Source organism: Nylanderia fulva, unplaced genomic scaffold (genome assembly GCF_048542155.1).
Source record: "Nylanderia fulva isolate GAGA-0341 unplaced genomic scaffold, ASM4854215v1 Scaffold35, whole genome shotgun sequence".
NCBI classification, from domain to species: Eukaryota; Metazoa; Arthropoda; class Insecta; order Hymenoptera; family Formicidae; genus Nylanderia; species Nylanderia fulva.
Window position 1 is genome coordinate 1,475,731 of NW_028190422.1, and position 24,337 is coordinate 1,500,067.

Below are 24,337 nucleotides of genomic sequence, written 5' to 3' on the forward strand. Positions count from 1 at the left end.
TTAAAACCCGCTCCCCGTGTCCGGCGAAAGTCTCGAGAATGGGTGACACAATTGGACGAGTCTCCGCTTTTGTCTGCCTCCGACCGCTGCCTGTCCGGTTAATACACGCATTTTGTTAAGAGCGAGAACCTCTTCGCGAATCGGGTCGATTATTAATTCAAACTGTCATAAATACACATGTCTCAATTTGATATAAAAATTCGCTCCAAGATTTGCGAGGCGCAGGTGAATCTCTCATCGCGGTGGAAATTAAATCAAATCAACGATGAGAGAGAAAAGTATATATTGCGAAAAGTTTGTGTTCTCTTTCGTAAATAATTTCAGTATCGCGCACTCTTAAATTTCAAATATCACTCGACATTTTAACGTGAGTTACGTGCGAGATAGGGGATCTTCAAAAGGAGGTCACTTCTTTTCTACTATATGTAAAATGAGATGCACGATTAATTGATCTATAAGGATTAAATATTTATACTTATTTCGCACGCGCGAAAGTCATATATATATTTACCAATTGCGCAATTCTGCGATATATCGGTCGCAACGATTGAATTATTATTAATGCCAGCGCGACAGATTTCTCTACTCCGGCGAAGGAAAATAATTATCGATATATCGCGCAGGGAGAGAGAAAGAGCCTAACGATCGATATAAGATATTTCTCTCGTTGCGCGGACCGGTCCGCTCTCTCGAAGGTACGTTAAATTACCGTCGTGCATGTTTATCGGCGTGAATTATTTGGTATTTCGATGACGGTGTGATGAAAGTCGTCAAAATTCGAGCGGGAATTCGCGGGCGCCATGTCGCCGCGCTCGTTAGCCATTATTATGAGCACAGCTGAATCACTGTTTTCATTGTCGTCGTCGTACAGTATATCGGGAGGGAGATTTCGCGGAGAAGAGCGAAAAGTTTACGATCGGGAAGGATCGAGAGAGAGAAAGGAGGTGAGTATACGACGGTAATAACCCCCAGGGAGGTTCATTAAGCGCATTGTTGCGTCCCGAGGGCGAGTCTGTGGGTCTCTCGCGCATTCCTCGGTCTGTTCTTTCTACAGGAAAGCCCGCCTTTGACCGATCGTATCCCTACCTTTCCCCAGTGTCGATCGGAGAGGTCACACGGCGACACCTGAATAGAGGATCGAAAAAAATCACCGAGCCTTCTTTTCGCGTTGACACACGCGAATTTTGAAGGACCGATGATGACTCGCGAACCTTATCGAACACAAAGTATAGATGTTTGCCAAATTGTATACGCGAATAGTGTATTGTAATTCTTAATGCATATTCTTCTATTGAAAGGAACTTGAAAAATAAGTATATTATATATATTTAGTTAAATACGCGAGAGTTGAAGTTAATCGATTGCGAGATTCACTGATGAGCGTGACAAGTGCATGCTCGTTGCATGTTGATCGCGAAGTGTAATAATTTGATGCGAAGCCCCGCTTTATATTCATTTGTAAATGCTTATAGAATATCCGACTGCGATCGCGGCTTTCGTGTCGCAGTCATAATCCTAGCGACGAGTTTGCGAAATAAATAATTTTGTGGAAAGCGCGCAACGACAGAACGATGTTCGCAAACGCCCAAAGTAAACAACTGAAATAAATGACCTCCCGTTATAATAATAACGACGGCAGTACACCATTACTCGTTTGTCCCCGGAGAGCCCCGGCAAAATGGAACAAACGTCGTTATATATTCGTTCACATTCGCGAAACCGGTATGACTGGAGGAACGCATCATTTATATCCTTATTGCTTCGAATTAATCGTTGTAAGATCTATACGCGAGCGGGAAAACACTATCGGTTTGCTTTACGCCTGCGGGGATACGTTGAAAAATGATTTTCGAAACTTTGTTGAATTTTTAAAAGCCTCGATATTTATAAGCACGTACATAAATCTGTGTCTGAAATTAGATGAAAAAAAGCTCCGACAATAAATGAGTCTAAACAATATTGATAATTGACCGAGCAACGGTGGCTAATCGAGGCTACTAGTCACCGCTGCCGCGCCACTTTAATGATTATGTCATTCGAACGTAACAGGAGGTTGCACCCGGAGGTAGGAATTGCGGAGCGCGAGATAAGTATACGCGTTACCCGACCGGGTAATTAATATTCGAACGGGCAGTTAATGACGTCCGCGCGGCGGCGGCAAGTGATTGAGCCCGACACACTCGCTCTCTCGAAAATTCGCTGACTCCTCGTGATTCATTTCAAACCCAGGGTCGTAACGCACCGAGCCCCGTTTCTCTTACAGCCGAGAATTAAACGGCGCTCGCCTCCTTTGCTCCTTCGATTCGCCGTACACAAGTTCGCATCAAAGCGAACCTTCCTCTCCGTTTCGTCATCGCACTTTTATACCCTTCCTCTGAAGTCAGCGATTGCGATTCTTATTATATGTTTTAATATACCGAAAAGCCAATTGTAGTCGAAAATCAACAACGCGTGATCGGCTCCGTGAAAAGCGAATGAAAGAAATGAAAGGCATATTTATGTTGTATCGTTATGGAAGTCAAGAATATTGTGTCGGAAGATCTCGTGATAAAATATATCGATTCGAGCGCGCATTTAATGGTTATTATATATATATAAATAAAGCGACAAAAAAGTATCAAATATTATTTGTAGAACGTTACTTTACATCTTGACGTACCAAGGATATTGTAATATACAGCTAATGACCTACTAGAAATATGAGCAAGCAATTTTTTGGGTCATTGACAAAATTGACGGGTACGAAAGTATTAATATCGTAAAGTATCGCGCGTAGAAAGATAAGCATAAAAATATCTAAATTTTCAAGAATACGTTTCAAGAGTATTCCTGAATGCCCGATGAGTGCAAGGAATGTCCCAAGCATAACATGTCTTGGATGTTTGGTAGTGCAGACCCTGTTTGGGGATTGGTTGCGTAACAGGTGACAGAAACGCGAATAGAAAAGAAGAGACGAGCGCTTTGTGCCAATGCAATTGCACATGCAGACATAGTAAAAGGTAAGGTATTTTTCAAGACAGTATATTTGATAAAAAAAATAGAGTATCCTTTTGTAATAGAATAATTTTTATTATTCTAAGGTTAGATATAAAAATAAGATAAGTTTTCGATAGAGAGAGATAGAGACTGAAAATTTCAACAATACTATAGGATTTATAAATCGCCAAATCATTAATTCGATTGCCTTCAAACATTTATTATTCAATCATTGATTATTTTTTCATTAAAATATTATGCTGGTCTTATCGTCTTTAAAAAAACGAGAATGCTATATAAAAGCCAATAAATTTATATTGTTCTATCTGTTAATGGGAAATAAAAAAGACTGAAGTAAGGCTTCCGGCACGGAACAGAATTCGAGATGGTGATCTTCAAGGCATGCGGAACGAAAAAAGTCATTTCTGTGCTCTTTCTCTTTCTCTCTCTTTCGCTGTAGGTTTCTTTTTTTCACGACAAATTTAATAGTGGCTCTTCTAACGGAGGCTGACGTACCTTATCGGCCTCGCCTGTACTCCCACGTGGCATCTGACAAATGCCCGAATAAAAAAGGCATTCTCGTAGTCGTCAACAAACTCGTTGTACAGACACGGAAATAGAAAATTTCATCTTGTCTTATAGCATCGGGAGTAGGCTGTTAAGCTCGTGCCGAGATTTCGAAAGAAATAAGCCTGGTATATTAGTGGATAAAGGAACATTGTTAGATGAGTCTATGCTTTTATTAAATAAAATGACTATTTTCATAGCTTATATATCTATATATTCTTCAGATGTCATTCTTTAAATAACTTTGTGTAAGAAATACGTTATGATTATTTTCTTATTCATAAATTATATGAAAACTGAAAACTGGTTATAATATCATGTGTCCTTATTTTGAAGAAAATATATATTATTTTATTAAAAATTACAAAGATAAGCGTTAAGACTGTTCGTCTATCAAAGCATCTATCCTAAATAAAATTTTACATTGATTTTCAGAATGATGACAATTCGAGATGTCATTCGCGACGAAATGTCAACGTATACATTTTTAGAGCAAAGCCTACTGTAAAATCTTTCGATAGAATTATCATTGTTTGTTGAAGCATTGCATCGATATGATAAACGGTTAGTGTGCATTGCCAAAAAGAGCGAAACCGCAAATACACGTTCGAATATAGTACGTATAAAGTAGTCGCCATCTTTCGGTTATTTGCGTTTACTCGCTGAGGAACACTTTATTCCGCTCGATTAATCCCCGCGAATCGCGCGTCTTGGATCGCTTGTGTTTTATGCGTTACTGCTCTATATTCGGAGCATTATGTATCCAAAAGAAAATGCATTTTCGCGAGATCCTCTTACGCTCTCTCGCCTCGAACACAAGCGCAGATTTCGTTCAATCGCGCTCGAGTCGGTAACCTCGAGTCGCGATCTTCGTGACACGGCAAAAAAATTAACATTCCCGAGTTAAAATTATAAGAATCGCGGTTTTTCTCTATTCCATACTCAAGGACCATTTGGATCCACGGGGATCGTTTCAATTTCAAGAAATTCCTTCCTCGACTCATTTGCGGTTTTCTACCGCATTCAAGGATACGCCTTTCTAACTTGCTTAGCCGAATTCCGGAGAGAGAGAAAGAGAGAGAGAGAGAGAGAGAGCGAAGGCGCGAATCTTTTTTCGTTCTCGTCATTGAAGATACGAGGTGCGAATTCTGAATGACTATGTGACGCGACCTGGCGGCAAATATCGTGCCGCCAAATTTAACGAACTGATTAATCGCCGAAAGAGCTATTTCGCGACCAAAGTGCGAGGCTCCGTAAGCGTGGAGAGCAACAGAACATTTAAGAACGGACATACACATTCTCCTCGGAATCATTACATGCTCGTTACGTAAGCGTTGTTATTTATCTTGGTGACGATCGCCAAAACATTCACGTTAAAATAATAACGCGGAGGCTGCCAATGGTCCACGAGAACGAAACGCTCCGACAAAAGCTCACTTGCTACCCCGTTTAATAATCACGACGTTGTTTGAGATCGGCGGGCATCAATTTGCGGATTCGTATTAGCAGCCAATGATTGTCAATTGAATTTGTTTTCCGCGGATTCGAGCCAAATCGAATCTATCGATACTCCATTTACGCATTTATTATATTAGGTACTATGTATCATGAAGAAAACATATATCGCGATATATTAAATTAAAAAATTGTAAAAACTATGGTTTTTATATACAGAAAATTCTACAGATCGATTACTCGAAAATTGTTGGTATTTTACAAATATAATAACACACGGTATATAGAACATGATTTTAAAAATATTTTTAAGGAAATAATTCTCTTTTCACCGGAGTAAGATATAATTTTCCATGTTTTGCAAATGATAATGTTCTTTCACATTATTGCGAGAGCAACACTCTCGCGCGAGTATAACGCAGTGAAATAAGATTCGCTAGGCAGAACATTTGCAGTACTTTATTACAGATGCAACATGCATCTTCGAAGGGAGATGTTCATCGCTCCTAGCGCGGGCGGCCGCCGTGTGTCGAGTCAAGCAGACTTTATCCACGCACGAGATTGCATAACCCGTAATACCATCAAAAGATACACGAACGTGGCGCGCAAGTAGGTGTGCAAACCTGCCTTCCAGGAGGCTCGCGATGATTCCTCCGAGGCGCGCGATTTCGCGGAAATGGAGCAGAGGCCGCCGTTTTAAACGGATGCGGCCGCGCATGACGTATCTATTCTCATTTCGTTTTCCTCCATGCATGCATGCGCTAGAGAGAGAGAGTTACATGTCCTCTACCTGGTATTCCTCTCCACGCGCGCGCGATACTGGCCGGTTTCGTGCCAGTTATTTCGTAACCACCACGGGAAAATCTCTCGCCGCCTTCGCAAACTCGGAACCGCTCGTTAAAATCACGGAGTACTTCTGAAACCTACTCCAAATTTTATCGCGCGCATTCTGCGTGCGTGATTCATCAACTTCATCATCGAGTATGCGTAATGAAGAGTAAAAAAAAAAACCGAAACTTTCTGGATTATTGGATAGATATATCAAAATCAAAAAATATATGCATGCATCTATTATCAATTATATTGTAATTGCGCATTGGAAATTTGAATTCGATGAATAAACATGAAGCTAGTTAAATTACTATCGTTCTCCATCCTCGATAAACTTGTATATCCGCGTTTAAAAATGAAGCATCAATGTTTGTTATATTTAAAACTGAAATTGCCAAATCGACGACAATAATGAGTCGCGCGGGCAAAGATTAAATGTCTTTCTTTTTATAAACAGGGTGAGAGCGGAACGAATCGAAAGTCCCGGAACGTTTCGCTCGATAGCAATGGTAATTTGGGTTGGGTTTGACCGCGTTGCTGACCGCGGCGGCCGCGTTGCTAGACCTAGAGGAGAGGGTTCTCCGGGGGATGCTAAAGAGGAAAACGAGAGGGAGGGAGGCAAAGTGGAGTGAGACGTAAGAAGTCAAAGACGCAAATAGAACGCCCAAGTTAGCCTAACGGTCTTGCTAGGCGGATCGAGAGGGAAGTTGGACCAGGCGCGCGTTCACCAACCAACGTCTCCTCGTCTGCCCATATAGCTTCTTCTCGCACCACCGACACTTTTCGCATTTGCCTTACGTCCGTTCGCATCCATTAAGCGATAAAAAGCGCATACGCTAATCTTGCAATTGAATATAAGTCGCTATAAAAGTCAGGGGAAATTGATAAGAGAGGGATTACCGGAAGAAATCAGGCAAAGTTAACTGTCACCATAAATATTTAATAATATCGAAGATTTATTTTGAAAAAATTGTAGAATGTTTCAGACGTTTCGAATATTGATTTCGCAAGCTCGAAACGAGCGATACTTTGATACGATAAACGAGAGGTGCGAGAGCGAACGGAAGAGTGAAAAAGAAAATTAATGAACAATGACTCAGCCGGCCGAACTATCGGCGCATCGCGTATCGAGAAGAAGAAGGCGAGAAGAGGGAGCCTATCCTCCTTTCTCTTCTGCCTTAATATTTACTTTGCCGTCGGTGGATCGCTGGAGATTTCTGTTATGGGGGAGCGACGACAGCTTTATGAAATCAGCGCCCTGCGCGATTACCGAGTCTCTTCCTCGCGTCCGCGAATAAGAGAAAGTCGAGCCCGCACTCGCGCCCTCGTATTTCGGCGAATAAAGAAATCGTCGATCCGAGACTCTTCCATTTCTTTCGCGCCACCTGCCCGCCGCATTTCATCGCGTCTCGCAGATACCTAAATTCGGCCGCTGTCGTTGGTCCATCGATCTTTTGCCCGGCGACAGGCGGTTGCCGTAAAACGCGAAAATAGTCCGGAAAAAAAGAAAAAGCACATATATATATATATATATATATATATTCTCAGACCTCATTAATGCGTTGAGAAATGTCGCGTGGCTCTCGTATTTACGTTATGAATAATTTCATCGTGTCGCGCTATTTTCTCCGTTTTCCATCAGCGTATATCGGTATGTTCAATTTATGACATAATTCTTGATGGGTGCGAGAAACAGGTTAACACGTCTCCGAATGAGAATGTCAGATGATGAATTTTCGGTGAGAGAAATTTTTTCGACGTGTGATAAATAAAATCTCACGCGGGGGCGTCAAACTGAATTATTATATCCAGACCTCTCGCCGTCTAGCATACCGATAATTTAACGATGAGATAAAAACAACGGAGAGTGACAATTTTACGCGAAAAAGAAATATTTCTCTATATAAACTCACCGTTCAATTTTCTATTCACCGAGCTCAAACCAGCTGGAAAAATATCTGGAATAAAGTCACCCTGTTATCGAGCTACGATAAATTCCCGAATGCTCCCAGACTGATACGTTACGTCCTAATTTTCTATTTCTTGTATCGAAACGACGGAGGCGGATGTGGGAATGCGACGCAAGCAGTGTCAAATTTCACATTCACGAACGCAGACTCCATGAAGACGTTATGCGTTGAAATTGTGCGTATATATTCCGGATTTTCGCACCCGGGCGACTTCGACACGCGTCGCACAACAATTCGCGTTCGCGTCCGCGTAAAAATAGCGGGAATGGCGTCGCGAAAAGAAATATTCCCGTAGATTTCACGAGCACGATCTCGTTACGGGGGGTTAAATAAAAATATTAACCCACGCCTCGAATCGCGCGGCGCGGCAACACACGGCGAGCCGCAAAGTGAAATGTTTGCACGAGTTTCAAAGCCTTCTCATCCCGCGGCGTCTCTTCTCCTGTTCTCATCGGAACGCAGACGCGTGCATAATCCTCGAGAACGCGTGTAGGTTCCCCGGGGCCGACGCGTATCCCAGCATGCAGATGAGATCACGTTCTCGGATCCTGAAGAATCAGGAGCATTCGTCGGAGTAATTCGAAAATTTTCTCTGTATTCTTCGCACGTTCACATTGAAGACGCGATAAATTTATTTGTCAAACATTATTTCAACTAAAAAGAATTTATGTAATTCTTGAATTAAACATTCTAATGTTGCAGAAATTAGATCTTTATATAAAAAAAAATTTTTTAATCATATATTTCATCTATATAATTTGAACGAGAGAACATTAAGTGCAAGTTGCAGCGGATAAATCGAATTGATTTATTTGTAGGATATAAAATTACTTGAAAAGTAACGCTTAACGGATGTTGCTTCGTAAATTGTTGCCCCTATCGGCTCGTAAGTTATATCGTATCTCGCGTACGATACGAGCGACGAAACGAATTCGAGGCGATCCGATAAGAAAGTACAAATTTACGCTGGTCGATGAGACGCGAGTTGTCGATGCGTTTCGTAACGGCGTGTTTTTTTACAAAAGCGCCGTCGGGATAATGTCTTAACTGACCGCTATGCGAGGAGTCGTTTACTCATCGATCGGGAACGAACGAACAAGTGTATAAGTACTCGGGTAAAGTCGTTCGCACTTTGCACCAAAAAGTTGTCCGTTCGCTCTCGCGTGATTACAAAGTTGTGTGACCGCCTCCTCTCTCCCGCAACAAAAATTTGCATATACGAGAAGCTCGCTTTTTTTCGCGTCGCTCTTGTTTCGACGCGCATGGATAATTAATAATCGTCGGCCGGGCTCGATTATTTTTTTAACGGTAAAAACTGTGTACTGTGGATGCAATTATAAACATAAATATAGCGCGCGTTCGATAACTCTTTCCTGCGAGAGATAACGGTGCAAAATAATAATCGCGATGAACGAACGACCGTCGCGAGAAGGAGCTCGCGGACCCGTTTTCAGTAACTAAAATTCGTACGCGAATTACGCGCCGCCGCCGCGACGACGGCGAGAAAATTACTTCGGCGGGGAAAGAAGAGCCCTCTTCGAAGGAAATATTGCCTTGGCGCACTCTTTGCCTCTCGCCCAATTTTGCACGCTCTCTCGCCTCGACCGCCTCGGCGGAACGAGAGGAAGAACTCGTTCCGTTGATGTTTGTTCCGCAACGCTCGATAATGCACTTAATCGCCCTCGAATTACTTTGCGAACGATCGATCGATCACTGTTTAACAAGCGAAACCGCGACTATACCCACGTACTCATTCGTTCTGCACGTATAACAGCGTGTACGAAACAGGCGCTTGCAATCATTTCCGAAAATTTTCAAGCACGCAATATCAGTTCAAAAAGTTCGTTTCAAACTAATTAAGTTGAAAATTACGTAATAATAATATGAAACAATAAAACTGAGAAAAAAGTCTGAATTCTAACAGCATGATTAGCTTTCATAAATAATTTATATATTATTTTTATATGTTTCTGAGAATATTGGCCGAGTCATTTCATATCTTATATTTTATTGTAAAAATTTGTCAGTATTTACCTTATTATAAAAGTTTGGAGAAAATCTTCTCACTTGATGTCATAATATATTTTAATACATATAACTGAACCGCCTACCATATCGACTTACACTAGTATACCTGTCATAATTGAGAAATATTTCAACGACTTTAGCACCGATTCCAGATGTTGCTGAAACCGCGAACTTGTGTTGGTGGAAGCTGGGAAGCAACTAATGAGCGAAATTATCGTAGGTCGAACGCGAGAAAGAAATATACTACCCTCTTTTTCTCTCTCTATCTCATATACTTGATACATACACAGTACGGCGGCAATGTAAACATTGTCGCGTGCTCACAGGTATTCCAATGGAATATATATATAACACCGAACATATATTTAACATTTAAAGCAGATTCTGAAGAGGAGTATAATAAGACGCGTATTTGCCGAGCGAACGAGATTTCGCGATCGACGAAATAATCGTTGCCTTACTCGTGTCGAGCTCGTAAAGGTCCACTTATCGACAGGTGAGAGAAGCGAGGCGATATCTAAAAGTAACGGATACGAGGGAAGAAAGGCGGGAACGATTTTGATAACGATAATAAGCGATTTAGTAAGAAACGATGGAGAACTTTACGATTCTCGTTACGGGTCGCAGTCGAGTTCGTATATCGAAAGTGTTCGTGTCGCTTCTCGCTGTTACACGAAAATTGCATCCGATTTCGCGCAGTAGTTTGCCGAGCAATTACTTTGCTATTTCTGCCGATAACGACCGCGAAACATTAACGCGATAAGCTATAATATATTATTACACAAATTCTGCTAACAAAAGCTGAATAAAATGACCAAATGTATGAATAAATATTTGCATTCATTCCCTTCTTTTCGATAAAAATATAGTATCACAAATTGAGATTTAAATATATTCCAAATTAATATTGATTTATTATAGTTATTTAATAGAGTTATATATTAAATATATGGAATTATAATATACGAGTATCTGTGCTTCTTGTTTACTTTGTGTGCTGAAGATAACTATATTAAAATATAATTATAATTAGCGATAAAGCGATGAGCAGCACCGATACTCGTAGTAATATATCGAGTGACGAAAAAGGGGCGTTATTCGTTGCCGGCGCTTAAAGGCATTGCACAAAAGGGGCAAAAAGGCGTCGCTCGGACGCTTTACATAGCATTTGCCAACGTCTGGCCATGCCGGGAATGGCAGAGGGGAGACCTGCCTTTATACCGGCTAATACTTTGGACGGAAATATCCGTAATGCAAGGACAAGCAGGCGGCTCTAGCTCAACCGCTCGTCCGCTGAACGCGAAATATTCGAGCCAAGCTTTTGGAGCGGAGCGAGATAAGCGAGTTCCTCGCGAATCGCGAATTCGATAAGCGTGCGCGTGCGGTCGACTCGTTTGTAAATGTTCCATGTAGAGAAAATAAATACGCGAGTGCGAGAATTTGACGCAATCGCGTTCGCGGAATTTTTTAACGTGAAACGTTCATTCGAGTATATCGAAGAGCGATAAATGATCGTTCGATCGCGCAGCGGAACGAACTTCCGGTTACGTAAGTCGCGAAAACTCGCCGACGTCAGAGTTGCCATTTTAAAGGCAACGTTCTTGAACTTGACGCTCGTTTTAATCCGAAATTGCAATCTATATATCCAATGCGACCCACACACGTTCACTCGAGCGAAACACGTGGACGACGAAATGCAGATACGTACACATTAAAGTCCAAAATATATACTCTATATCTGTCAAGTCGCTGTTTTTCGCGATCGACAGCTCATCGGCCGACAATGCGGCCAAACATGATTCCTTCCGCGCGTAGGTCGAAATGTCGAAGGGTCTCGTGCTTTGACCGTTAGACCATCTTCTAAAAAGCGTAGTAAAATTCCGCGTATGACGCGAGTTTATATTTTCTTGCTTGATTAATGGTGCACCATCTGTGCGCGGGAAATATCGAATAAACGGACGAGAGACATCAATCGCGCACGAAACAGCAGCACTCGCGTGTAAACCGCGAGACAAATTCCCGTTTTTCGTCGGAGTTGGAGCGGATCAACAGTCATACGTGGGTGGTAGAGTGCTCGGTAACTCGCATAAAGATGCCTGAATCGTCACGTTGAATCGCCGTTGATTTCGAAATATCTGCGCTCGACTCGCTTATAATGACATCGCGATACGCGTCGGCCGTCGCGACACTATACCGAATTCGAATTTACCACGACGAAAACAGCTGATTAATTATGAACGGAGCTCTCGCGGGAAGTCGTCGTAATTTTCGCGCAAAGTGTATAAAATACGAGCGCTTGTTCGAGAGAGGGAACGCGATCACAGAAGAGCCGCGTCTCGTGAGAATGTAGACACTTTTCAACTTTATCATGAGGTGGACTTAGTGCCAACTTGTACATCGGCGCCTTTCGAAATCAGGCCAACTCGCTGCAACAATGTAGTCGAGAGCCAAGTTAAGACACACGGCGGCTTTTAACGAAATCGGACGAATATTACGGTCTGTGCGCGACAAACTCCGCCCATATTATTTTCCAAGGCTGCGAGTTAATCCAGACGAAGCAAATATTAAGCGATAAAATGTACCACAATATAACACATTACCGATATACAAATTTATCCGTAATATCACATATATATTTTTAATAAAACTATGTATGTACAACATGTAAATTAAAATTATGCAAAATCGATAATTATAATAAATTGGTTTTCCAAAGAATTTTATTTCTACACAAATAATAAATTAAAAAAAAAAATTAATAAATAAAATAATACATTAATTAATGAAATAAATTTAATAAAATAATACGATAATTAATAAAATGATAATTGAATAAAACAATAAAAATCAAATATGTTAATTAATAAAATAATAACAACTGTATTTTATAATAGTGAAGAGATTTTGAGTGATATTAATATGTGAACAATTGTTCAGCTTATTACATGGAACAATTGGCGGATTGTCCTAAAGCAGTGCAAGGGAGGGAACACCTGCCATCGTGACAGGAATATATCTCGTCGCCTAATTTTCGACAAGCACGCGATGCTATGGCTCGATAAACTTGTTTATCTCGCGGCGCCTGAGAGTTCACGATCCGCCAAAATATCATGACAAATGCGTCATATGCAATTCGCTTTTATTCACCTACATTATAATAGCATTTGACACTTTTACCGTAGGATAAATAAGTAACGTCGCGCGGGAGTCAGAGATAAACATGCGTTGTGTACAACGTGCTCCGAAATGTTTAAAGATCGTGTTAAACACACAGGATAACGAAGAATTATGAGTGATGTTCGATGGACGTGGGTGGAGTCCAGCTGCATGTTGTTATTGCTTCCGAGAATTATATAACTATGTCTGCGAAATACGATTTTACTTCTAATGAATATTTACAACTTCTCTCTTTCTCTTTACCCTTCTGTCTCTAGAGTATAACACATATATTAATCATATAAGATGTACAAAATATTTAAGATGTTTAGATTTGCATGTCTTTACCTATAGATCTTTCAATCAATATTTGCGAATAATTATACCTTGGCAAAAATATGAAGTAGCAATTTTTTTTAGATAAAAATTAATAAAAAAAAATCTGATATTCTTTACATAATGTACAATTATTTGAACAAAAAGAAATCCGTGAGATTTCTCAATCAACTTGCTGGACTTCATTCACCATCGAACATCACTCATAATTCTTCGTTATTCTGTGTATTTATCACGATTTTTAACATTTCGAAGCGCGTTGTATACAACGCATGTTTATCTCTGATTACCGCGCAACGTTACTTATTTTATTTTACGGTAAAAATGTCAAAAAAAAAAAAAAAAAAAAAAAATAATGTGTTATATTAATACGTTATGCTAATCGACGTCCGAAAGGTTTCGCATATTTTCTCAGTTGTTTATAAAATCTAAATATTCTCTCAAACACATATTTTCGCCGACTATCCATTTATTTAAGCTATCTTTTGCCCAGCCTAGCCTAATCTGCTTAAAAATATCTGCAAATATTTGTAGCGAAGATTGGCCGCCTCCGTTCGCCGACATGGCAAACAACTTTCGTGTCGACTAACTTAACTGAGAACGCAGCCCGGAAGGCAGCCAATTCGTCGCTACAGTTTACCGCTAGCGAGCATACAATGACGCTAACAGGAAGTAGATAATGGAGAAGCTATTTGGCAAAATTCGTGCCAAATTTCGCGAAATCGCGCCTATTGCCTAACGTTCAATTAATCTGTCATGCGATTCTATGTGACAGGCATCGCGGTAGGAAATGCACCGAAATGATGTTCGGGAGTACGTCAACCCTCGACAAACGATTACATAGGTATCGAGAGGTCAGTTCATTGGCACTCAATAGTACTCAATGGCACTGACGTCGATCTACCCGACAGAATTACCGGTGGAAAACGTAAGGTTATTCAATCAACTTTTTGGCACGTTGTAATCGCAGTCAAGCCAATTCACCACACGCAATCGATCATATTCATGAGTGATAGATACGTTAAAAGATTTGCTCTCTAAAATCGTATGAAAATATATATTCTGTATAATTAAAAAGAAATGAAATTTATTAAAATAATCTTTAGAAGAAAGTATTTAGATAATGAATATTTTCTCTTAGAAATACCCCCAAGAATTCAGAAAAAAGGAGTAAAATATTATTAATATATTACGATCACATTTGTGCCTCAAACCCTCAAAGGGTAAAATGAGATTGCATCACACATCCGCTCGGTAGTCCTAAACCGTTATAATTCAAGAAAGCTGGAGCAACGAGCGGCAACCGTTTCTCCAAAATGGTTCGTGAAAAAGGAAGGAGTAAAGGTGGTATTTCGTTTGGGTACCATCCAGGTCATCCTCCGGACGACGTGCTACGGACGAGAGTGGAAAGGCAGAGGAGGAAAAGGAGGAGTAGAAGAAGAAGACAGTGAAAGTTCTTAGCGGATAGAGACGGTTGACAGAAGCAACCGGAGTTAAAGAGGCTGGACTGATCTCACGTTGGGCTCATTAAGGGCTACAACAGCCGCGTCGCTTCCTAGACTCCTCGCCAAGTCCACGCCAAGCATCGTCATATCTTGTCCAATCATCGTTTTTCATCTCGGATTCCGTTGTTGTTCCATTCGTGGACTCTAGGGCGTTATCAAGTATATATGGGGTATTTCGCGCGCGCGCGCCGTCAAAATGCCAGAAGATTTGTCGTCGCGTTATTTGCGGTCCAGATTTGTCCGTTCGTGAAATTTGAAATATTGAAATACACATCATCACGTGGTCGAAATTATCTCCACAGAATTCGACGAATGGGCAGAGTAGCAACGGAAATAAATATAAAATATCTCGATCGAAAATTTTGTCCTAACGATATAATTTAGAATTCCATCGTATATCGAAATACGTATCCTCGTTTAATCTATGGGCGGAACTTTGTAGAGCAATGCGGATTGGCGCGACCAGCTAGTCGCATATCTTCGCTGCTCTCGCCTATGCTGCAAAAGGCACTCGTCCGGTTCTAAGTATAGCGAATGATGTACGGCGATAGGGCAACGGCGACGTCTAGCCCGAATGACGTTTCGCGATGTTCTTTTGACAAGTGCGCGTAATTTGCAAAACGTCACGCCGCCGAAAAATCACAGACAGCCTCGATTAGCGCAAGACGACAATGTAATAGGTGTGACCAAACGTGAAGAACGAGCCGCGGCTCGACCGCTGAATCAACACAGGTATGTTCCAACGAATGCAAATTGGATGGGAACAGCCGGGCGTCGTCGGTGGTCGCGCGTAATAGCTACGCGATCTAATTTCGTGTGCCATCCAGCTCACTGACTCACTTGGCACGTATCCGCGATAGCGGTATTCTTTCCTTCGCTTTCGTTTCGCGGAAAATGCTGGGGGATCGTCGGATCGCGCGAAGGCCGCGCAAGGCTTTTCATGTTTCTCGAGCGAGAGGAAGAAGAGACGCCTTAGAAGAGAACCGCACGGCGTTCTCTAAATTTAAAGACTTATCCTGAGATCGTTCCAGATGGCATTGTTAAGACAGCGGTTTCGTATGCGATTCTCGGGATCGCCGGAGAATGATCTGTCAAATTCCGTCGCGTCGCACGACAATCACGAAGCTATAGTCCGTCGATTTGTAAATGCCGCGAGATAAAACGAACGATATCACACATTTAGCGGTATCGTAAATGAAACGAAGATCTCTGCAGATACGAGGCGGGTGTGCAAGCGCGTTAGTGTGATCCGTTTATTTTTACAGCAATGCCAGGGTGAATGCTCCGCGGAATGTTTAGCTTCGACACATCAGGGTACGCGCGTATACATGCATACCGTACGTATACGCGCATATCTATATACTGGATCGCTACCGAATTTCATTGGCGTGCATAATAAATGCGATGATTCACACGACGAGCGATACCATTCACAGCGCCTGCGAAATGTTCGGAATTCAATGACAAAATCGAACGTGCCGATCGCGGAAAACGAAGCTATATGCTTATAGATAATGAAGCATGTTTTGCTCGAATGTTTTCATTTTACTCTTCATTCCGCGGCAGTTTCCTGTTGAAATACGCTTTCTTAATCCGAGAGTAAACCTGTGTAGAATTTTAATATATACAGTCGAGATGATAATAATGGAATAGTAATGGAAATTAAGTATTGTTTAAAATAAATCAGAATACTTTAAATAATGCTCTTTAGTCCATCAGTTAAATTTATTTTAAAATATTCACTTAAAAAAAAATATTTAAATTAACCTGCATATAAATGTAAAATTCTTAAAAATTAAAAATATTAACATCCGAAGATATTACGAAATTGGTATGCAGATTTTTCTCGTTAGCGTGTATTTTATCTTCGTACATCGATAATCTCAGGTACGATAAAAATACGAAAGACGTATAGATAAAACGCTGTATTTCATATATACCTATATATCTAATGTACCTAAGCATATACGAGGTCGACTGGATTCGGGGTTGTCGGTCCATTAGCAATGTTTTGTGCGAGCAAAGTGCGTGCGCGTACAGCTGTTACGGCGTAAACCACGCTTATATCTGCCAAGAGCAACAGAAGAACGCGGCGCGTGTGTGCATCCAAACAGAAGACGGAAAAGACTACAGGGAGAGAAAGACGGCGGATATTACGTTGTTCCATCGGAACAATCGACAACGACGTATAACGTTAAATATATATCAAACCCGACTTCCTTGTTTGAGTGAGATTACCCTCGTTTCGTGCCACTGTCATAAATATAAGTCTAATTGCGACGACGGAGTTAAATAACGAGTTAATGTTATGATTCTCGTTGTCAGACCGAGAAAAGATCATTATTCAGCATAGAGAGAAAAAATGCTTAAAAGAGTAAAAGAATTATTAATACTTCTTACTGTTCCTTCATCTTATCAACAACTATTAACAAATAATTTTTCTGATTAATGCATTAATCACTTATCTTAACTTAACAAGGCTGATGATTTATACGTATAAGTTATGTTCCACAAAATCAGTATTTAGAATTGGGCGTCAAATACATTAGTAACATGAAACATTAAATAAATAACTACATATACGAAACGTGCAGGTGTAGTTGACATTATTATGAACAAGCTAAAAGCAGTTACGAATATAATTTAATATTCGCGTATAGTTATAGTCAGCCGACCGATTTCACGGTATTATTTTCGTGGTTCTAATCTGGTGCAATCTACATTTCGTAAGCATTTCTATTAGGTATATGATTATCCCCGTTTCTTGACAGTCGCGAAACGCCTTCGAAGATTATTATGATTTTCGTCCAATAAGCCGAGTAAAATGCACGAATACACGAAATTCTCAATGCGAAAAAAAGACCACAGAATAATGATTTTTAATATGTTAACAAGATTTCACGTCGGCGTCAATATTACTTTTTGATTGAATATGCTCGATTAAGCGTGCACTTTCATTAACATCGCGAACGTATGCGAAAGTCCGTAAACACGAAGAGCACGGCCACGCGATTCGCAAAAGAAGTACGTAATCGCGACGACGTAATATGTGTAAGCCTGTAACGTGCACATGTGGGCGTTCATGCGTAAGACTTCTACTCGAAAGCGTCAGTACGGCAGACGCATAATACGTCGTACTGAGAAATAATCCGTAGATGTGAGGGTGTCGCTACCGTTTGGAGTCCAGCCAGAAAAAGGAGGGAAAGGACAGAGAAGGAACGCCAGGTTCGCCCACGCTCTTCGCGCATATCGTGTCGATAAATAATCGAAAGAGTCGTCCAGAATCACGAGCTGCCAAATTCATATCCCGCGAACGAATCGACGCGAGCGAATCCTACGAAGGTCAGCGTTGCTGGACAGAGATCTCGATTTTTCTCGCTTATACACAGATAAAAGTCGTAAAAGCGAACCGCGCGTTGACGACTGCGGAGAGAGAACAAACGACGATGGTATAATAATAATGACGGAGGATGAATAGAATTGATGTACGATCCACTTGTTGGCGAGTCGCGTTCGCGATCTCATCCTCGTCTAGCGACCTAGCCTAGATTTATAACGTTTATACAGTAAACTCCGAGTCGCATTAAAAGAGTTGCTCTTTAAATGATTTAAACACGTTGGGAAACGCGGGGGCGTCGTCAATGTCCCGAAAATTCTTCGACCTGTTTCTCATAATATTTAGACGTCGATATTCTTTTCTCGCCATTGACTGCCGTCGATATATATTTTAAAGCGCTAGTTTTAGGAAATGATTAATCACATCTGTGTTCCGATTACGCACGTATCTCGAGCGGAATGAATTCTGTGTGTCCGATCTCTATTGTCAAGACCGGCCATGGGATATCCAACGTAGTCAGGCTTAAATATAGACCATGTTTTCCATCGACAGCTGCTCGACCCGATGTTTATGAGCCATTCGCGTATCTACGAATCACTTTTATGCCCGTCGTGAGACGGGCGCTAAGACTTCGCGTCGAGGTCGTCCAAAAATTCGACTCCAGAAATCAGAGGGACATACGTACGTTAAGAGAAAACTGCCATTCGCCCGAGAGCGCAATATAAATGATCACTATGGCGGCTGAGTAATTGCCACGAAATTACGGAATAATGCATGTTTACGCAATAGCGCGAAGCTATAAAACTGCGGTTGGAAAGCGTTGGCCATAAATCGAAAAAAGCATCGCGGATTACGAGCAACACCTTCCCGTGGAGAAGATAAATTTAGATCGAGATTTATCGATCGTCTCCTACGACACGGCAAACGAGCCTCCCCGCGATCATCCGATTGTCAACGCCCACGATCGCCGACAATTTTATACTTATTGACTACGGGGACTTGATGATCATCGCGAGAAAAGAGCGTAGAAATAAGCTTCGCGTTACGCAACCGTGCGATCATCAGACACGGAAATAAAAAAAAGTAGAAAAAGAAAAGAAACTAAGTCTGCGCGTCCGGTAGAACGAGAAAATAGCATTTTGTCGTCTGTCAGTTATCATTTCTCTTTGAAACACGAGAAAAAGTGAATGCAAAGAATGGGCGATATATTACATTATACGTGTTCAATATAAGACAAACCTTAAGAATGCAACCTTCAACTTTTTCAGCAAGATCACATCATCGTTTCTATATTCGCGAAACGAGCTGATTCGTTTGTTTTATGATGAGGATGAGGGATGTAAACTTGGTACCCGACTTTTAAAAAATTAATTTTTTAATACGAAAAATGATGACATTTTGTTTGTAGTCACAATATTTTTTCATTAAAAAAATTTTTTAATTGATAAAACCACAAACGCGAAATGCTATCATTTTTCATATTAAAAAATTAATTTTGTTAAAGTCGAGTGCTAGATTCACATAGCTCATCGGACCGACGTAAAAGTCCTAATACGTTACATTCAAAACAAAAATTAAACAAATATAGAACAGTGTACTTGAATCTTAATATATTGAAATATACAAAATAATTACAATATAAAAGAAGCTATATTTTACAAATATTTTTTTCGTAGGCTTTGTAAAATATATAGATTAAAATAGAAGATACGATTTTACGCGCGAGACTATTTATATTTTATCTTTTGTAATTAATGCAAATTGATGGTTTAAAAAATGAACATTAATGAAGAATGCTTGTTTCTCAGCTAAAAAAAATGTCCGGCTTTTAAAATGTCATATATCATCGTGTTAGGTTGAAAGCTTTCTGACTTAGGCTCGAGCATCGAGAAAATTCACTTTGCGTATATCCGATATATAATTAGCTCTTCGAAACGCCTGCGGAAATACGGTTCATTTGTCATCTGTAAAGTTGTCCCTCCTTGAAAACAAGGGCGATTCCCTCTTCGGATTGAAAATAATATGGATTTTAAGTCGCGCCATTTGACACTTATGGCGAAATGTCTGGCTGTACTTTGCGACGTTGTTTATAAAATCACCAACAGATACGATAATAAAGAAAGCGGACGCGATCCTGGCGTAAAATTGTTGAGGAAAGTAAGTAGGTCAATACCGGGAAAAGCAGTGATCGTTTAGCATACTTGTACGGTTCGGTGTTTACAGGCGATTTAATCACGAAAGAAATTCAAATAAACCTCCGCACACAACCCAGCACCACGATTTTGATTCTAAATCCGAGTTTTAAAATAGAAACTATATTTCTAAAAACTTTCTTAGATCACTCACAAATTCCGCATAATGTCCCGGAAGATTACACGAGATATACAAAAATTCGATGGTTAATCCAGATAAATAATTGTCAATCGCATCTACAAGATAAGAGGGTGAATAACCGTGGATAAAAATACTGTGGCATAGAGCACGACGGAAAAGAAGGGCAAGAGGAGGACAGAGGGATGAAGAGAAAAGGCCTGAGGAAGAGAACGAGATAGATAGAGAAGAAGGAGTACAGTTGGACGTGGTCGCCGCCCGATCCGGAATGCGCTTTACGCATTCATTCGTCTCAAGCGCGGTCCAAATGTCCGGTCGCAGTCGTGGAATAAATGACCCACAAATAAAATAGAGTCTCATCCCGATTAGGATCTCTCGTATTATAGCGAAAAAACCTTGCTTGAAACCTTGTTAAATAATTTTGTCTAGTAATAAATTCATGAAAATTTTGTAATTCGAACATTTTTTAAAATCTTAACTCTAAAAAATTTAATTGAAATCTCACGCAAGCGTGAGAAATTGTATTTTTTAAAAATATACGCGCGATGTGATTCTTAATGATGAAGTCGTGTAAAGAGGCGGAATCAAGTAGGATATTACTTGCCTACATTTCAGCAAGTAATACGCTACTTGACTTACTTATTTATCGACTTCGCATAAACTCGGCGTGACGAAGCGTCTTTCGCACAAATATATATATACGCTAGGGGGGTTAATGGGAACTGAAAATGCACACAATCTCAATCTCAAACGTAACACTCTTTATTAGTCGACACAGATGTTAGTCGCAGCGGTCGTGTTAAGGGTCAGCGAGAACGTAACCATTGATCGCGACGTAGTCGCCAACCAATCACGCGTACCGTCACAGTGTTTACAGCGCTTTGCCCTCGGCTCAGGCATTCTGCGGTGACCTCGTGATCTCACCGATATCCCATCGTCGCTTTATGCACTTCGCGCACAGATACGCACGAGCGCGCACATTCACATGCACTCTCTCCTTTATCCCCGCACTCCTCGCGACGCGCCGAATTAATGTTCAAGTTAGATGGGAGAAAAAATTGTCTCGATATGTCCAACCGTTGACGATCGAGCGCCACCCCGAGGATCAACCCCTCGGTTGTCCGAGTTCCCGCTTAAAATCGCGCCATGATTCATCGAATTGTTTCATCCGCGCGCACATCTATATATTTTTTTTAGATTATAGAAAAGTTTCATGCATGTATAAAGCTCTGGCGAGCAGTTGCTCGCGTTTCAAGAGAGTTCGATTTTTCTGACAGTTTATAAATCATAGTCTGATGCCACGATGACAGCGATATGTGTAGCACTGAATTATTAAGTTAGATAATTATTTAATAATTAAACGATTGACATTCGATTAGGAATAAAGAATGCGCGTTAATGACATACGTTCTCTGTGTGCGAGCGATTTATGTACAATTTCTCGAAAACAGTTTTCGCGATCGAGATTAGAGGGAATGCAGCTTCGTCTATCTGTGGGAATGCTACGTTGCGCTTCATACACGCGAGATAAGATCGCACTTGCTAAAGATCAACCCTTCGACTTGTCATCTTGCTCGGGGGACTCGGGGTCACTTGTCTCTTACATCGTTCCGCTTTTCCTGTCCACGCATCTCGATCTCTCGGCAGGCAATTATGGTGCCGCCCCCGACGCTCTGACAATCAAAGACCTGGCATGATAATTATCGAAAAAGTTTGGAGCAACGTTCGTCCTGATTTTCTCTCACACGAAAATTATCGTCTCTCGCTTCTATCCGCGAATATTTCCGAAATCGCCAATAAGAAAAGAGCGATCAACGAATGAGAAAATGAATAAATTCCTTGCTCCTTCTTTCTGATGTATCGACGAGGGGTGTCACACGACGATCGACCGTATCATCGGGATACTATATAGTCTTTCGCAACGCTCGACGATTATGACTCATTCCCGTATCGGCTAGATATACCGCTGCGAGTCGCGCGAGAATCGTAGGCGAGGGTGTCGCGGGGTGTGTATCACATCGCGAGATGAAGGACGTCGTCCAGGTCGTCGTAGTAGCGCCTCGCAGCCATGTCACACGCGCACTGACGGACGCCCGTCGTGCCGACGCCGACGCTAACGCCGGGACGCTGCCTTCGGCCGGACTCGGTCCACCATCTCGGCAAGCGTCGGGACGCCTGTGCTGGCGTCGTGCCAGCAATATGCGACCAGGCTCCGACTCGACCGATCCTCTCGCTAGAAGGCGCGTTAACGCCGTCTTACGAAATCTCGCCAATGCCTCTTCACGAGATCGCGAACGGTTCAAATCGCGAGGTCTCCGTTATTTAGAATTGTATTCGTTATTTGTCGATCAAAATTAATTGCCCGATTAAGGCCGGTATTTATAGTCCAATCTTATGTATTTAAGATCGTCTTAAGTCTGGTCGGAGGTTGACTTAAGATCCTGGTCAACCAATCAAATATAGCTCCGTGGTGTCTTAAGCTCGGACTTAAGATGATCTTAAATATAAGATCGGACTATGAATACCGGCCTAAGATACGTTTGCACGTGAAAATAAAAAAATTATTATTCAGTGCAAAGATATGATATGTAATTAAATTTCGAACCATGTACGTATCTTACTTGATTCACACACGAATTTTCTTAAATGTTCGTCTGACAAATTTTTTAATTTGAAAAATGTAGCACCGCAAAATAGTGGACGAATAAAGCGGAGGTTTGATATCGATTTTTTTAGAAATCGATACTTTCGTGGACCATTATCGTGGACCTAGTCGTGTCACAAAAAAAGCGCCGAAACGAGGGCGGGTAAATGATTTACGAACAACAACGACGTTGATGACAATAACCGTGCCAAAAGCATTTTGCGTGAGACTTTCCTCGAAACTCGCTTCACGACGATTAGACGAACACTCGTTAAAGTCCCGTCGTATAACACGCGCATCAGTCAATGCGGCTCGTTGAGAATTCGATGGCTCCTCGCGAAAACACGACTCGAGGGGGAGGAAGACAGTAGAAGAAGACCTAGGGGAAAAGACAAAGAGAAGCGCAAGGTGCTACATGACTTAGGTAGTAGCGAGTGGGTGTTCATCTCGGTTTATCTTGGCGCGAGAGTGACGTCACTGCACGCTGGTATAAAGGAAAGACTCTAAAAGCGAACAGATGGCCTTTATAGTTGACCATAGACTCGTGTTGCTATATAACAATCATGTATACATGTATATATTATGGAATCGCGAAAAGCGCCACCGTTATCATGGTCGATTTGCATTTTCAGCAACGCGGACGAGAGAATAATTCGAAAGTGACGCTCGTCGAACTTGGAATCGACTTTCTAGCGCAAAGACTTATGTAATCCACTCGCGAACGATCGCGTATATAGAACATTTAATGCTTACTAATCTTACAACAACAAGAGATATTCGTTAGACATAATTGCCAAGGTTGAACTTTTTTCACGCTTATCCTCTTTCGAAAGAGACGAAGAATTCGAAAAACGAATAAAAGTTCTCGTAACTCGAGCGGAATAAAAGCGCGAAGAAACGTACAACGATGTATACCTCCGGTCCATCGTATCGGCCAGCAAAGGAACTGCATTTATATCGGGTTTTAATTCCCATTGCAATCGCGAATATTGTGTACGTCGTACGTCAGCGTCATAAGACGCGGTTAAGTGCGATCGTTAAAAAGGATATCTCGTAACTGAGTCGAGCAAGCAATGACTTTTTCCAGCATTATTTCTTACGACCGGCGGGCAGTTTAAATGAAAAGACCCTGAGAGAGAGAGAGGAACGACGGGAGGAAAGGCGACGTCCGGATGAGGAAAAAGAAACTGAGAGAGAGAAA

General features: G+C 41.2%; 1 protein-coding gene across 1 annotated transcript in view; it reads right to left on the bottom strand.

Moving 5' to 3' along the window:
- Positions 1-22,604, bottom strand: part of LOC114934997 (uncharacterized) — a 154,803-nt gene extending 132,199 nt beyond the window's left edge. Inside the window, exon 1 of the mRNA XM_029307737.2 lies at positions 21,353-22,604. Within this exon, the coding sequence (XP_029163570.1) occupies positions 21,353-21,392 (40 nt within the window). The 5' untranslated portion in view covers positions 21,393-22,604. The remainder of the gene's footprint in view (positions 1-21,352) is intronic.
- Positions 22,605-24,337: the final 1,733 nt, after the last annotated feature.